The sequence below is a fragment of the Oryza glaberrima genome, chromosome 1 (genome assembly GCF_000147395.1).
Source record: "Oryza glaberrima chromosome 1, OglaRS2, whole genome shotgun sequence".
Classification (NCBI taxonomy): Eukaryota; Viridiplantae; Streptophyta; class Magnoliopsida; order Poales; family Poaceae; genus Oryza; species Oryza glaberrima.
This window is the reverse complement of record NC_068326.1, coordinates 28,479,737-28,492,397: the sequence shown is the minus strand read 5'-3', so window position 1 is coordinate 28,492,397 and position 12,661 is coordinate 28,479,737. Positions and strand designations below refer to the sequence as shown.

General features: G+C 45.5%; 2 protein-coding genes across 2 annotated transcripts; both read left to right on the top strand.

Moving 5' to 3' along the window:
- The first annotated feature begins 4,768 nt into the window (after positions 1 to 4,768).
- Positions 4,769 to 8,207, top strand: LOC127775571 (uncharacterized). The gene is made up of 4 exons (XM_052301834.1): positions 4,769 to 4,882; positions 6,053 to 6,113; positions 6,208 to 6,331; positions 8,125 to 8,207. Exons 1-4 carry the CDS (start codon positions 4,797 to 4,799, stop codon positions 8,187 to 8,189), a joined length of 336 nt encoding a protein of 111 aa, XP_052157794.1. The 5' UTR covers positions 4,769 to 4,796; the 3' UTR covers positions 8,190 to 8,207.
- A 149-nt stretch (positions 8,208 to 8,356) lies between these two features.
- Positions 8,357 to 12,607, top strand: LOC127775561 (hexokinase-6). Its single transcript, XM_052301824.1, has 9 exons — positions 8,357 to 8,826; positions 9,574 to 9,724; positions 9,821 to 10,003; positions 10,606 to 10,680; positions 10,891 to 11,046; positions 11,187 to 11,285; positions 11,359 to 11,489; positions 11,703 to 11,784; positions 11,877 to 12,607. The coding sequence occupies exons 1-9, from the start codon at positions 8,531 to 8,533 to the stop codon at positions 12,222 to 12,224; spliced, it is 1,521 nt and encodes a 506-aa protein (XP_052157784.1). The 5' UTR covers positions 8,357 to 8,530; the 3' UTR covers positions 12,225 to 12,607.
- Positions 12,608 to 12,661: the final 54 nt, after the last annotated feature.

The window sequence follows — 12,661 nt, the reverse complement described above, 5'->3', positions numbered from 1 at the left end:
TACACAGTAGCACGTACGTTCGCGATCGTACGTTAGCCGTTGGTGTTGGTTACACCGTGACACCGTCGCTCAGTGGTGTTGCAAATGTACAGTGAACTAGTGATACAGTGGCCATCAGTGTGTCCGTGCGTGCAGTACTAATGTGACGGCCTTAATTAGATTCGCGGTGTGGGCAAAATTAACTGGAACCGATCGAAAGACCGAACTAACCAAGTGTGTAAAAACTGGTTAGGAGTTCGCTCTTCAGTTGTAACTAGTCGAATTTAATATGGTCATTTGAGGGTGTACTTGAGAAGAAAGGGATTGGGGAGATTGGGAAGAGACGCAAAACGAGGTGAGCCATTAGCACATGATTAATTGAGTATTAATTATTTTAAACTTCAAAAATAGATTAATATGATTTTTTAAAGCAACTTTCCTATAGAAAAATTTTTTAAAAAAACACACCGTTTAGTAGTTCGGAAAGTGTGTGCGCGGAAAACAAAACTATCTTTCTCTCTTTCTCCTGCGCTTGAACGCAGCCGAGTCACCTGCCTCAGTCAAACGAAAGAAGAAACAAAATTGATGGCACAACCCAACAGCAGCAAGTACATGTATAGCCCAGCAATCTATACCAGATTATCAGGCACAACTCTAAGGGTGTGTTTGGTTCACGGTCAAGATTGGATGGGATATAGCGGTCCATATTTTGTTGGATATGGCGATCCAGTTTTTTGTTTGGTGGAGTGAATATGGCGATCCAAATTTTTATTTGGTTGTAGGTATGAAGGTGGATTTGGTGATCTTTTTTTTTGTTAGGGGAGTAGGATGGATGAGTGGATACAATCACCCCTACAATAAAGGTGGTGAGTATACCCCTTTAAATTCATCAAAAACACAAAAATATAAATCACTACAAACAAAAAAAAATCTCAAGGGAAATATCAGAAATTACAAATAAATAGAACAGAAACAGAAGGGGAAAGGAAAAAAACGAAAAAAAAGAAAAAAAATCATCCGCGCTCTTCTCACCGGCCATCGCCTCTGGATTCTCCCCCTCGCACGCCGGCTGCCGCCTCCGGTCTCGCCTCCTCGCTCGCACGCCGGCCGCCGCCTCCGGTCGCCGCCCCATCTCCTCGCTCGCTCGCTCGCTCGCCGGTCGACAGCGATGACGATGGAACCCGCCAGATCCAGTCGCCGTCGCCTCTTCCCGCCGCCGCCGCCGTCGCCTCTTCCCGCCGCGTGTCGCGCACCCTTCTCGCATTGGCCGCCGTGCTCGTCGCCGTTGTCGCGTGGTGGGGGGTGACGAGACCCTGCTCGCCTCGCTCGCCCGGCACTTGAGCGGCTGCATCCGGGCGATTTGCCCGGATCCCTCCATCCGGCATATCAGTGGAATATTCCCTGTTGGGCGGCCCGATCCTATCCCTATCCATCAACCAAACACCCACAAAAAATGGGCCGCCATCTCCTATCCACCCAAATCCCTCCATCCAAACACACCCTAAGCCTACACCCTCGGTTCACTTCCTTAGTACAACTTGAAAAGTGGATTTGTTTGATTTTTTAAGAAACTATAACATATATTTTTTTAAAAAAAATTGTGTTTAACAGTTTAAAAAATGTGGAAATGGAAAGGGAAAAGGCTGGGAAGAAGTTGTAGTTTGGTGTTGAATAAAAGAACGTTTGCCCATAGAAGTTTATTATTCGGCATGATAATCCAAAGGAATAAGTTCATCAGAGGTCCCTCAACTTAACAGCGAGATTTTTTTAGTCCCCTTAATCACAAAACCAGAAATATGTACCCCTAAACTCACTCAAACCGTTCAAAGGAGGTCCCATAGCAGTATATATGGGTGGTTTCACTGACGTGGCATCCTAGTCAGCAAAAAATATTAAAAAAATACATGGGGCCCACATGTCAGTCACCCTCTCCTCTCTTCTTCTCATTCTCTACTCTTTTCTCACATATCTCTGCTTTTCTTCAGTGAGGGAGGCTGGCAGCGGGCAGCGCGCACGGCGACCAAGGCGGAGCAGGCACGACGCCAAGCGGCGGCCGGGGCAGATGGTGGCGCAGAAATGGGGGGAGGAGGCGGGCGTGCCGGCGGACGACGCGGATTGGGGGAGAGAGGCGGGCGGGACGGCGGGAGCGACGGGCGGGGTGGAGGGTGGCGTGGAGAGGGGAAGAGGAGGCGGGCGCACCAGCGGGCAGCGTGGATTGGGGGAGAGAGGCAGCCAGGACGGAGGGTGGCGTGGAGAGGGGGGGAGGAGGCGGGCGCGGAGGGAAGCGCAGAGAGGGGGAGAGAGGCGGTCGGGACGGCGGGAGCGGCGGGCAAGAGCGGCAAGCGGAGCGATGAGCGAGAGCGGCAGTGGAGTGGCGAGCGAAGCTGGCGGTGGACGGCCAGTGAGAGTGGCGGCGCTCATCATGCTCCAGCTCTTCACTGCCAGCGTCGTCATCATGTTGGTTGACCTCCACGAGCGCAGCAGGTGGAGCATCGGTTGGCGGAGGGCGGCGGAGCGGGGTACTGGTCGGCAAGGGTGAGCAGCCCGGCGCCATGTTCGCCCGCCTCCACTGTCGTCGGCCGTCGATTCCTCTCTCCCCCTTTCCTCGTCGTCGTCCCCGCATGCCGTCCGCCGACGCGCCAGTCTCCTCTCCCCCTCTCCGCGCCACCCTCCGCCCCGCCCGCCGCTCCCACCGTCTCGGCCGCCTCTCCCCCCCTCTCCGCGCCGGCCGCCGCTGCGTCCGCCTCCTCTCCCCCTCTCCGCGCCGGCCGCCGCCGCGCCAGCCTCCTCTCCCCCTCTCTCGCTTCTTCCCTGCGTGCCGTCGTGCCCGCTCCGCCCCGGCCGCCACGCACGCTGCCCGCCGCCGGCCTCCCTCACCGAAGAAGAGCAGAGAGAAGTGAGAAGAAAAGAAGAGGAGAAGAAAAGAGGAGAGGACGGCTGAAATGTGGGCCCCACATATTTTTTTAATTTTTTTTCTGACTAGGATGCCACATCAGCGAAACCACCCATATATGTGTTAACAACCAAATTTGGTAATATTGGCATCGGGAAAGAAGATTAGATCGAAGCGAAGTCAGAGGCGGAGATCGGGTTCGGAAACAGAGCAGGAATCGGCTAAAGTCCAGATCGGCTACGATTAGGATCGGCTAGGTCTGAGTCGGACTAGGTAAGCTGATGCAGCCGATTCCGGCAATGCGACTTGATGTATGATATCGGGTTGAGTTGAGGCACTTCAAGGTGATTTCCGCACATGGATAGAGTCCTTAGAAGACAATTGTATCTATTAATTAGGATGTTTTATGTAATTTCTTTAGAGATACGCTTGGGCAAAAGTCTGCCGTAAAGACTTATGGTATCTTAGAGTTTGTTAGAAATATTAGTCGTGTCCGTTATGGACATATCTTGTAATTCTCGGGTATAAATAGACCCGAGCCCTATGTAACTTTTAACACACACGTTCAATACAATTTCGGCGCATCGCCACCCTTTTTGCTTTAGTTTTGTTTCGACGAGTTCTTACTTTCGGGTTGAGCTGCATCGGTTACGATCTTCAACAAGAGGTAAAACTTGTTATGACGGCTTGTATTCTCGGGATTAGGGCTTCCATCTTTATGACACTCTAATCTTGTTTATGTAATTCGTCGAGTTATCACATATCTTACATAATCTTTGGCAATATTGTTATCTAACCTACAATCGGCTAACCTTTGTTAGTAGAGGGCAGCCGATTAGGTTAGATTTCAACGTTGGTTTAGATTATATAAGATATCTACCACTCTATAAAACTTCCAGTGGCTTGATTGTCTAGATATTCTTTTCATACTTAATGCCGCATCAGTTTAGTTTGATCTATTAAGTCGTGCTTAGAATATTAATCTCTAGCCCGCCTTTTGGTTGCCGATTAGGGTAGCATCGGAGTTTCAGCCGACTTATCTGATTTAACTATATTTGCTCCATATGCTTCATTGACATGTTAAATCTGCCCTTTATGTCAAGATATTGCTGTATTTAAGTATATTAAGCCTTTGTTTGATACATTATTCCTGTTTTAATATTCTGATATAGAGTAGCATCGGAGTATTAGCCGATACATGCCAGATCTATCTGATTGGCTATGCTATAAACATATATAGTCCTATTATTAATATATATTTCGATCTAAGTGATTTATACTGTCTCGGCATGGCGACCGATCTATCCCAATCACTTGATTTAAGTATATATCCATTTAAGGAGTATATATTGTTAATATCTACAGCCGATCGAGTAGATTTAGTTCCTTCTTATTTATTGATGAATGCCGATCGATTCACATATGACATTGGCCTAAAGATAAATGATATGTCATCGGTACCTAGCCGATCGACTATCATTTATAGATTTAACCGCGGTTTCTTTGCTTATATTTCTTGTTGATTACATGATCAAATCGACTGGCACGCTCATACATTCGAAAGCGAGCTTTGGACCTGCACTGGTGTTAAGCAGTTCTCCCAGGCCTCGTGTTTTCTGTCAACAATATGCTGCCATGGGACCTCTTTTGAACGGTTTGAGTGAGTTTAGGGGTATACATTAATTTCTGGTTTTGTGGTTAAGGGACCTCAAAGAATCTCGCTGTCAAGTTGAGGGACCTCCGGTGAACTTATTCCTAACCCAAACGATATAGCCAATTATCCAAGATCAAGGGCCCAATTACTCGTAACTGGACTTAACGGCCCAGGCCGGGCTGCAAATGCAAAGCCTAATAGTGGTGAAACAAGGAGAGGAGAGCGTTTTGGGTTCAGGCCCGCGAAGCAGCAGGTATCTGCCGTGAGCATATGGCAGCGGAGGGATCAGAGCTTGGCTCCCCACCGGCGGCGGCGGCGCCGCCTCCCAAGCGTCGGAAGATCGAGCCGTCGCGGAGGTACCGATTCTATCTTGTTCACGGCTTCTTGCGAGCCTTTTATAATTAGGTTTGATCTGGTGATTCCTGCTTCGAACCATCCCCATCCAATTAGGTGGATATATTACATTATTACGCCTGATTTCTAGCGATTGCGCTGCGCCATCTTTCTAGTTTCGAGCAGATTGGAAAGGGAGGTGTGGATGTTGGTTAGCGGGGTGGGGCGATCCAGTGGTGGGGGATGACTACAAGTGTAGGGTTCTTTTAGGCAAGATTCCGGACTAGGTGATCTTGTGAGCATCTCTATACGTTAGGTTTTGGTGTTCTTATAAAGGGGCTTTGGAATGTGGCGTTGTGCGTTTATCTATATTTCGGCAAAAGCCTCGATATTCCCACGGAACCTTGTTGATTGAGGCGAATCTCTCGAGGCCTTTTGCATTTCTGCCCTAGACAGATAATTTTCAGCCAATATTCTGGTCTTGTCCTGCAATGACATCAACCGGAACTCAATTGGGGACTGGATAATTGGACAGACATGAGGAATACCAACTCATCAATTTCATTTTCTAAGGAATTCTTTCTGCCGTAACACTCATGGTTCAGGCACGGTGAACGCTGATCCTGAAGAATCTACTATGTTGTGCGCATACTGCAGAATGGAAAATTTCTGCCTTGCTTCCCCCGAATGAATCATTATCCTGTTGGTCCAGTTCTAACCATATGGACTGCAGAGTACAGAATGCATTGTTTCACATAAAGAGAAAGACCAAACCTATTCAATTTTGTGTTTGATACTTGATAGATCCTTTGCAGATAGTTTCGATAGGCTTGTGCTTTGCCATTTGTTGTTTGCAGCATTAAAACCATCAATCAAAATTAGCTACACTGTCCGCTAACTTTACATTGGTGTCTACATCGGATTGTTAGTGTTAGGTTTTGTGGCATTAATTGACAGCCTGAATGGGCTAGAAGGACATATTTGCCTGAGTTGTGAATAACACCAGCAATTTACTGGCTGATAATTTGCAGTTACAGTAACAAGCACAACGTATTTCATTTTCCTATTAAAAACAGGATATTCTACTCTAAATGATTCTTTTTCTTGAACCACGTTTTTCTGATTGGTACTATATAATTTGGCTCAAACTATTTTTTGCTAATCAATAATTTACCCTGTGATTCGAAACACAGGGACAGACCTTCTCAAGTTGCTCTGGACAGGGACAAGGTGGCAGCATCATCCAGTTCATTGGTATGCCCTGACATGTCAATTTGCAATTGATGCCTTCTCACCTGTTCTTGATTTTCTCTAACATACTTTCTTGACGTGAACTCTGCTTTTGCAGGTTTCAGGTACACCACCGTTGAGAGTGGATCTCAACAAAGTTAGAGAGGCAAAGAGATATGCTGTCTTTCAAGCACAGCATGAGGGGTGCCTTGGAAGCTATAAAAGTTTTGATTCCTCGTTTGGTAATTATCTTGTCCCCGTCATCCCAAGCAATGACTTCTTTGTGCAAATTACAAATAAATGATTGGCAATAAACAAAGTGCAATTCTACGCCGTGAATCATGAGGATGTAGTTTCTGTTCTGTCATGTTATATGTGGAAATTGTGGTACTAATATTTCAAACTAATTCTAACCAACCAGATAACAGTTGAAAGTTCAGAAAACCAAACTGCATGCTTTCTTTTACTTGTTGTAAATACCAAAACCTTCTAATTTCTTAGTAAAAGGAACTATCTAGATTGGTGAAAACTGAAAAGGGTTTGTATTGTGGAAGCATTTCTTAGTGTATATCTGGACCTTTCCCTATCTTTCTTTTATTTTTGGGTGGGAATTTTATCAGCTTCATATCCTTCCAATCCCATGCCTCCAATGGAATGTATATCTGGACGGCAATCATTTTATTCTTGTACTCTTCCATGGCCTAAACACCTTCTCAATTATTGATGGGGCTCTTTCTGACATTAGTTCTCTCCTCTGGCCCTCTAGGCTCCCAGCAAATCAAATATCTGTAGTACTGAAGAATTTTGGCAACCAAGTATATCCATGCGTGCAATGCCCCCGGTGATACCGTACTGATTATTTGTCGGTCAACTAACCTGTTGAAGCGCTAGCAGTTAAGGTGTCCAAGCTGTACTAACATGCTTACTTCTCATATACTATCTAGCAGTTAAGGCTTAGCTTTCACTGCACTCGTTTTCCACAAATAATCTCCATCGTTACATTATAAAACTCAAGCTTATCTGATTAAAAGATATGATCAGCAAACCAGTTGAGCCTATGACTAATGGCTTTAGGGCCTATAGCACGTTTTGCGTGAGAGTGATTGTGCGAAAGCTGTTTCTGACATTGACTAATCAAATCGTGGAAGGTACCCATAGATATGCGCCTTTCAACTCTTCGTCCTTGTTAACTTATCGACAGTAACCAAAATTTTAATCTTCACACTTAATTTTAGAGTTATTTAATCGTAACACATTTCGATATTTTTAAGTATTATCTTTTAAACCACTAAGAACATAGATATAATGTTTTACCTGTAATTTATCTAAAACTGTTTTTCGTTGCTTTGTTCACTGCTTTTTGTTGCCTTTGTTGTTAAATATAATAATTTTTAACTATAAATTTAGATATATATTTGTTTATATTCGTAATTAAAAGTTGTTATATTATATGACGGGGATAGATGTTTTATTAGCAGTAGCTAAAACGATCGTGAGTTTTGGGTGTGCGGCGACCCATCCGGGCGTCGGCCACGACGATACGTAGTGGGCCGGATGGATGGATCGCTCGCTCGCTACAGTCGTGAATTATCGACGCCCACGCCCAAGCGCGAGGGAAGATATGTGCTCAGAGTCGCTGAGCACGCATCTCCAGGCAGCCGGCCGTTGCTTCATCGACACGTGTACTTCTGAGCTCATGGTCACGTCATCGGTACTGCAGGTGGGCCCCAACGTGCACGTGACCCCCGTATCATAATCACGTCCTGCCACCCTTATAACTAATCACTCCCAGCCTTTTGCTGATCGGTGGGCCTAGTTGCCCGAGTTCTGACAAAGTAATCAGTTGGACATTTGGAACTGATTACTCCTACTACTCTAGTGAAAATTAGGGAATTTTACGGGAACACCCTTCTTGGCTCTCCTAAATGCACGGCCGCCAGGTGCCATCTGCTGGTCCCTGGCTGTCATGCTCGTTCGTTCGTTAATCTTGTGAAGCTTTTGATACATAAACCCTCACGAAATCTCCATATTACAGGCAGCAGCACGCAGAGCCACGAAACGAATCCAGACAAAGCCCGCGTTGGGGCATCTGCAATCTGAGCCCTACGGTTACAGAAAGGACAAATCAGGGCCGTTCATACGTAAGGGCATATCCGTAAATAACGTCAAACTCGAGGGCGATTTATTCGCGAGCAAAAACGCCCAACTCGTGGCTCTCGTCCCATTCCCACGCTTGCGCAAGCGGAAGAAAAGAGTAGAGGAGAGAGACTGAGGGAGGGAGGCAGGAGGAAGGAGGAGGAGGAGGACGCTGCAGTGGTGGGTGGCGTAGCTCCCGATCCGGGAAGCCGACCCGGTCTGGGGGATTTGCTCCTGGCGCGCGCTCGATCGAGAGGGAGGCCAGGGTTGGGTTGGGGGGAGCGTGAAGAAGCGCGCGCGCGGCTATGGGGAAGGGGACGGTAGTGGGGACGGCGGTGGTGGTGTGCGCTGCAGCGGCCGCGGCGGTTGGGGTGGCGGTGGTGGTGTCGCGGAGGAGGAGGAGCAAGCGGGAGGCGGAGGAGGAGCGGCGGAGGAGGGCCGCCGCGGTGATCGAGGAGGTGGAGCAGAGGTTCTCGACGCCCACGGCGCTGCTGCGCGGCATCGCGGACGCCATGGTGGAGGAGATGGAGCGCGGCCTCCGCGCCGACCCTCACGCCCCGCTCAAGATGCTCATCAGCTACGTCGACAACCTCCCCACCGGGTAGGCCTCCCTCCGCTCCGCTTGTGCGATTTTATGATTTCTGGGGTGTACGTGACACGAGAAAGCTTGGGAATAGTTGTTACTGTGTTCGCGAGGGGTGTTTCTCTTCGGGGGCGAATCGGTTGGAAATCCCTAGCGGCTTAGCGCTTGCTTAGGTTCGGATTTGGCATAAATGTGGCATTGATCTTCGGTTGTTGAGATGGAGGTGCGACATATTGATATCAAGAGCACTGTGCCTTGACACGGCCTTTTAGCTCTTTTCTTATTGATCACGGAAGAATGATGAGACCTATTCGTTTCCTATGGAATTTTGATCTACTGAGTGGAGGTTTCTCACGGTGGTAGCAGAAAGTGGCCACCAGGATAGACTTGACATAATTTTTTTTTCGCAGTGAAGACTCCAGACAGAATTATAAAATGAACAATTAGGTTCCGGTCACTTTTGACAACTATATATATCTGTGTGTCCATTTTGTAATTTGTGCCTTCATGCTGGACTTACGATCAGTCGATCACAGAACAATCGTTCTTTTTTTTGTACCATGTGAATTTTGTAGGAAATGTCATGAAAGGTTTATGAATAAGTTTAGAGAAAGAAATGGTCAAGGACTCGAGGCTTAAAAGTTTCAGTGAGTTTGACAGTTTATTATATGTATCCATAGGCGTATGGAAAATGAAAAATGTTGAGCCTATCACTTCATGAAATCTTCTTTTATGCTTCCTCTGATTTGCATGCCACTTGTGCAGGGATGAGCACGGACTGTTCTATGCTCTCGATCTTGGGGGCACCAATTTCCGTGTTATACGTGTTCAGCTTGGAGGAAGGGAAAAGCGTGTTGTTAGTCAACAGTATGAAGAGGTTGCCATTCCACCTCACCTGATGGTTGGGACTTCTATGGTCAGTGGCTTATTCCTTTCAACTGTTATGTTTCAATTCTCCTGTGTTTGCACAATTTCTTTCATGGTTACTCAAATTTCAGAAATATGAGTACAGGAACTGTTTGACTTCATTGCGGCTGAGTTGGAAAGTTTTGTCAAGACCGAGGGAGAGGATTTCCACTTGCCAGAGGGCAGGCAGAGAGAGTTAGGCTTCACCTTTTCTTTCCCAGTGCACCAAACATCAATATCATCAGGCACTCTTATTAAGTGGACAAAGGGATTTTCCATCAATGGCACGGTAAAATTCGAATGGCCTTAGTATAAATTTCATGGCTAAATGATCTAGGAATTATTTATTACCTTGACGATCAGTCTTGATTAGAAACCACGTTGTGTCAGCAAACGAATTCTCACTAGCTGTGTCACTTTTGACTTTTGGGTTCCCTGCATTGACCAAGTGACCAGCCGTTGCCCTGCATTTTCCTTTCAGAATATTTGGACTGATGTTTGGTTATCCATAAATTAACATGTTTGGTAAAGTTATTCTTAGATGTGATATAAACGGGACATAGTGGCATATGTCCCCATTTATCCAATTCACAAGTATCTTATAATTGCTTCTAAATCCTGCGCCGATTGTGAATGCAGATGTTACAATTAGAGCTGTGTTTGCTATACAACACTTGTAACCATAAAAAAATGTATTTGCTTATCCTGCACTTCTTAAATTTGAACCTCCAAGAATGAAGCACTCTAGTCATATTTCTGTTTCCTACTTTTAATGTGGCAATTTCTAGCCTCTCAAGACAAATGTGGCATCAACACTGCAATATCTTTTTTAATTTTATAATGTTATGCCCATAATTTTGATGTATAGACTAATGATTTCTGTGAACTCAGGTGGGGGAAGATGTTGTGGCTGAATTGAGCAGGGCTATGGAAAGGCAAGGGCTTGATATGAAAGTTACAGCTCTTGTAAGTAAATTCTTGGTTCATGACTCTGTTAAAATTATTTATCATCTGAAACTTTCCCATGCCTGCTACTGCTATATGCTGATGGGTAAATACATTGGCATTCCTATGAAAATGCTGACTTTGGAGTTTTTCAATGTTCTATGAGTTTGGATGTTTACTAGTATATCACCAGACTGTGTCATGTAAATTGACAACTAATATTTTGCCCAGGTTAATGACACTGTAGGCACATTGGCTGGCGGAAGATATGTTGATAATGACGTTGCTGCTGCTGTAATATTAGGCACTGGCACAAACGCAGCCTACGTGGAGCATGCAAATGCAATTCCAAAATGGACTGGACTACTACCTAGATCAGGAAATATGGTTAGTGACTGATTTCGTTATACTTGTAGCATTAAATGTCTTTGAACCTTGTATAAATGTATGTATCCACTTCAACTTCTGCACTGGATGATTTTCACATCAATTAATATTATAACATTTGGATCTTTGGTATGATGAAGGTGATTAACATGGAATGGGGAAACTTCAAGTCAGAAAGGCTTCCTCGTTCAGATTACGATAATGCCTTGGACTTTGAAAGTTTAAACCCAGGCGAGCAGGTATTGTTTATTTTATCTTTTTATTTTCCAACTATATGTGGGCATGAAAGAATTTCGGTCTTCTTTTCCTCAGATATATGAAAAGATGATTTCCGGCATGTATCTTGGAGAGATTGTGCGCAGAATCTTGCTTAAGCTTGCTCATGATGCTTCCTTGTTTGGAGATGTTGTTCCAACAAAGCTGGAGCAGCGCTTTATACTGAGGTGCACTTCTATGTCCCCTATGTTGATCATCTAAGTATGTAGCTTTTCATATATGCAGCACAGAACTATCAAAATAAGATAAAATTTCAACATAGACTGTATGGTGTGCATTATGCGTTCCTTGATCATGGTAGCACAGAACTATCAAAATAAGATAAATTCATGTAACCATGTAGAAAATTTCTTAACGGAACTCCAATTGTGGTATTGCAGGACGCCGGACATGTCAGCGATGCATCATGATACCTCACATGATCTGAAACACCTGGGAGCTAAGCTGAAGGATATCCTGGGGGTATGATAATACATATCTTGAAAATAGGATACTATCAAATCTAATTTTCAAGAACCATTGATTACTTACGATATGCCTGAACTTATGTTTAGGTCGCTGATACTTCCCTGGAAGCACGATACATCACCCTTCATGTCTGCGACCTCGTTGCAGAGAGAGGTGCACGCTTAGCTGCTGCTGGTATATATGGCATTCTAAAGAAGCTGGGCAGGGACAGAGTGCCAAGTGACGGTAGTCAAAAGCAGAGGACTGTCATTGCTCTGGATGGTGGTCTCTATGAGCATTACAAGAAGTTCAGAACCTGCCTAGAAGCAACGCTTGCAGACCTGCTTGGAGAGGAGGCTGCCTCATCAGTTGTTGTCAAGTTGGCAAACGATGGCTCTGGCATCGGAGCTGCACTTCTTGCAGCATCTCACTCCCAGTATGCTAGCGTCGAGTAGTAACAGGAGCTCATGGGACTGAGCTCCCAGTGTAGCTTGTTTTCCTCCCATTTTCCCCGTTTCTTTCCAATGGGAGTTCGTTTCCCTCCTGCGATTCGCATCTCCTTTTGCTATTCTGCAGTCACATAAACGAGTGCCTGTGCAGCGGGATGTAGCTAGTTGGCGCCAAAGAGTTTGCAGTTATCACATGAACAAGCATGTGCAACTGCAGGGAAGTGAAAACGGGGGCTTGAATGATGCCGTTCTTTTCCTGCAAATTATTTTCCCCCTTTCCCTGTAAGTTTGTATTGTGATGCGATGTCGCAAACCAATCACAGCGGTTTCGCGTGTAGCCTTTTGTCATTCAGATTTCAGAATAAAGAGGGGGACATAATTTCACTTTTCGTATCAGTTTGAACTATGTATGTACTCTTACACACTGGTATCAAAGCTCAAAT

Bases quoted from the DNA above. Each gene is read 5' to 3' on its own strand.
- LOC127775571 (XM_052301834.1), top strand. From the start codon at position 4,797: ATGGCAGCGGAGGGATCAGAGCTTGGCTCCCCACCGGCGGCGGCGGCG. The intron at 4,883-6,052 runs GTACCGATTCTA...TTCGAAACACAG, and splicing joins AAGATCGAGCCGTCGCGGAG to GGACAGACCTTCTCAAGTTG. The intron at 6,332-8,124 runs GTAATTATCTTG...TCCATATTACAG, and splicing joins AAGTTTTGATTCCTCGTTTG to GCAGCAGCACGCAGAGCCAC.
- LOC127775561 (XM_052301824.1), top strand. From the start codon at position 8,531: ATGGGGAAGGGGACGGTAGTGGGGACGGCGGTGGTGGTGTGCGCTGCA. The intron at 10,004-10,605 runs GTAAAATTCGAA...CTGTGAACTCAG, and splicing joins GATTTTCCATCAATGGCACG to GTGGGGGAAGATGTTGTGGC. The intron at 10,681-10,890 runs GTAAGTAAATTC...TATTTTGCCCAG, and splicing joins ATATGAAAGTTACAGCTCTT to GTTAATGACACTGTAGGCAC.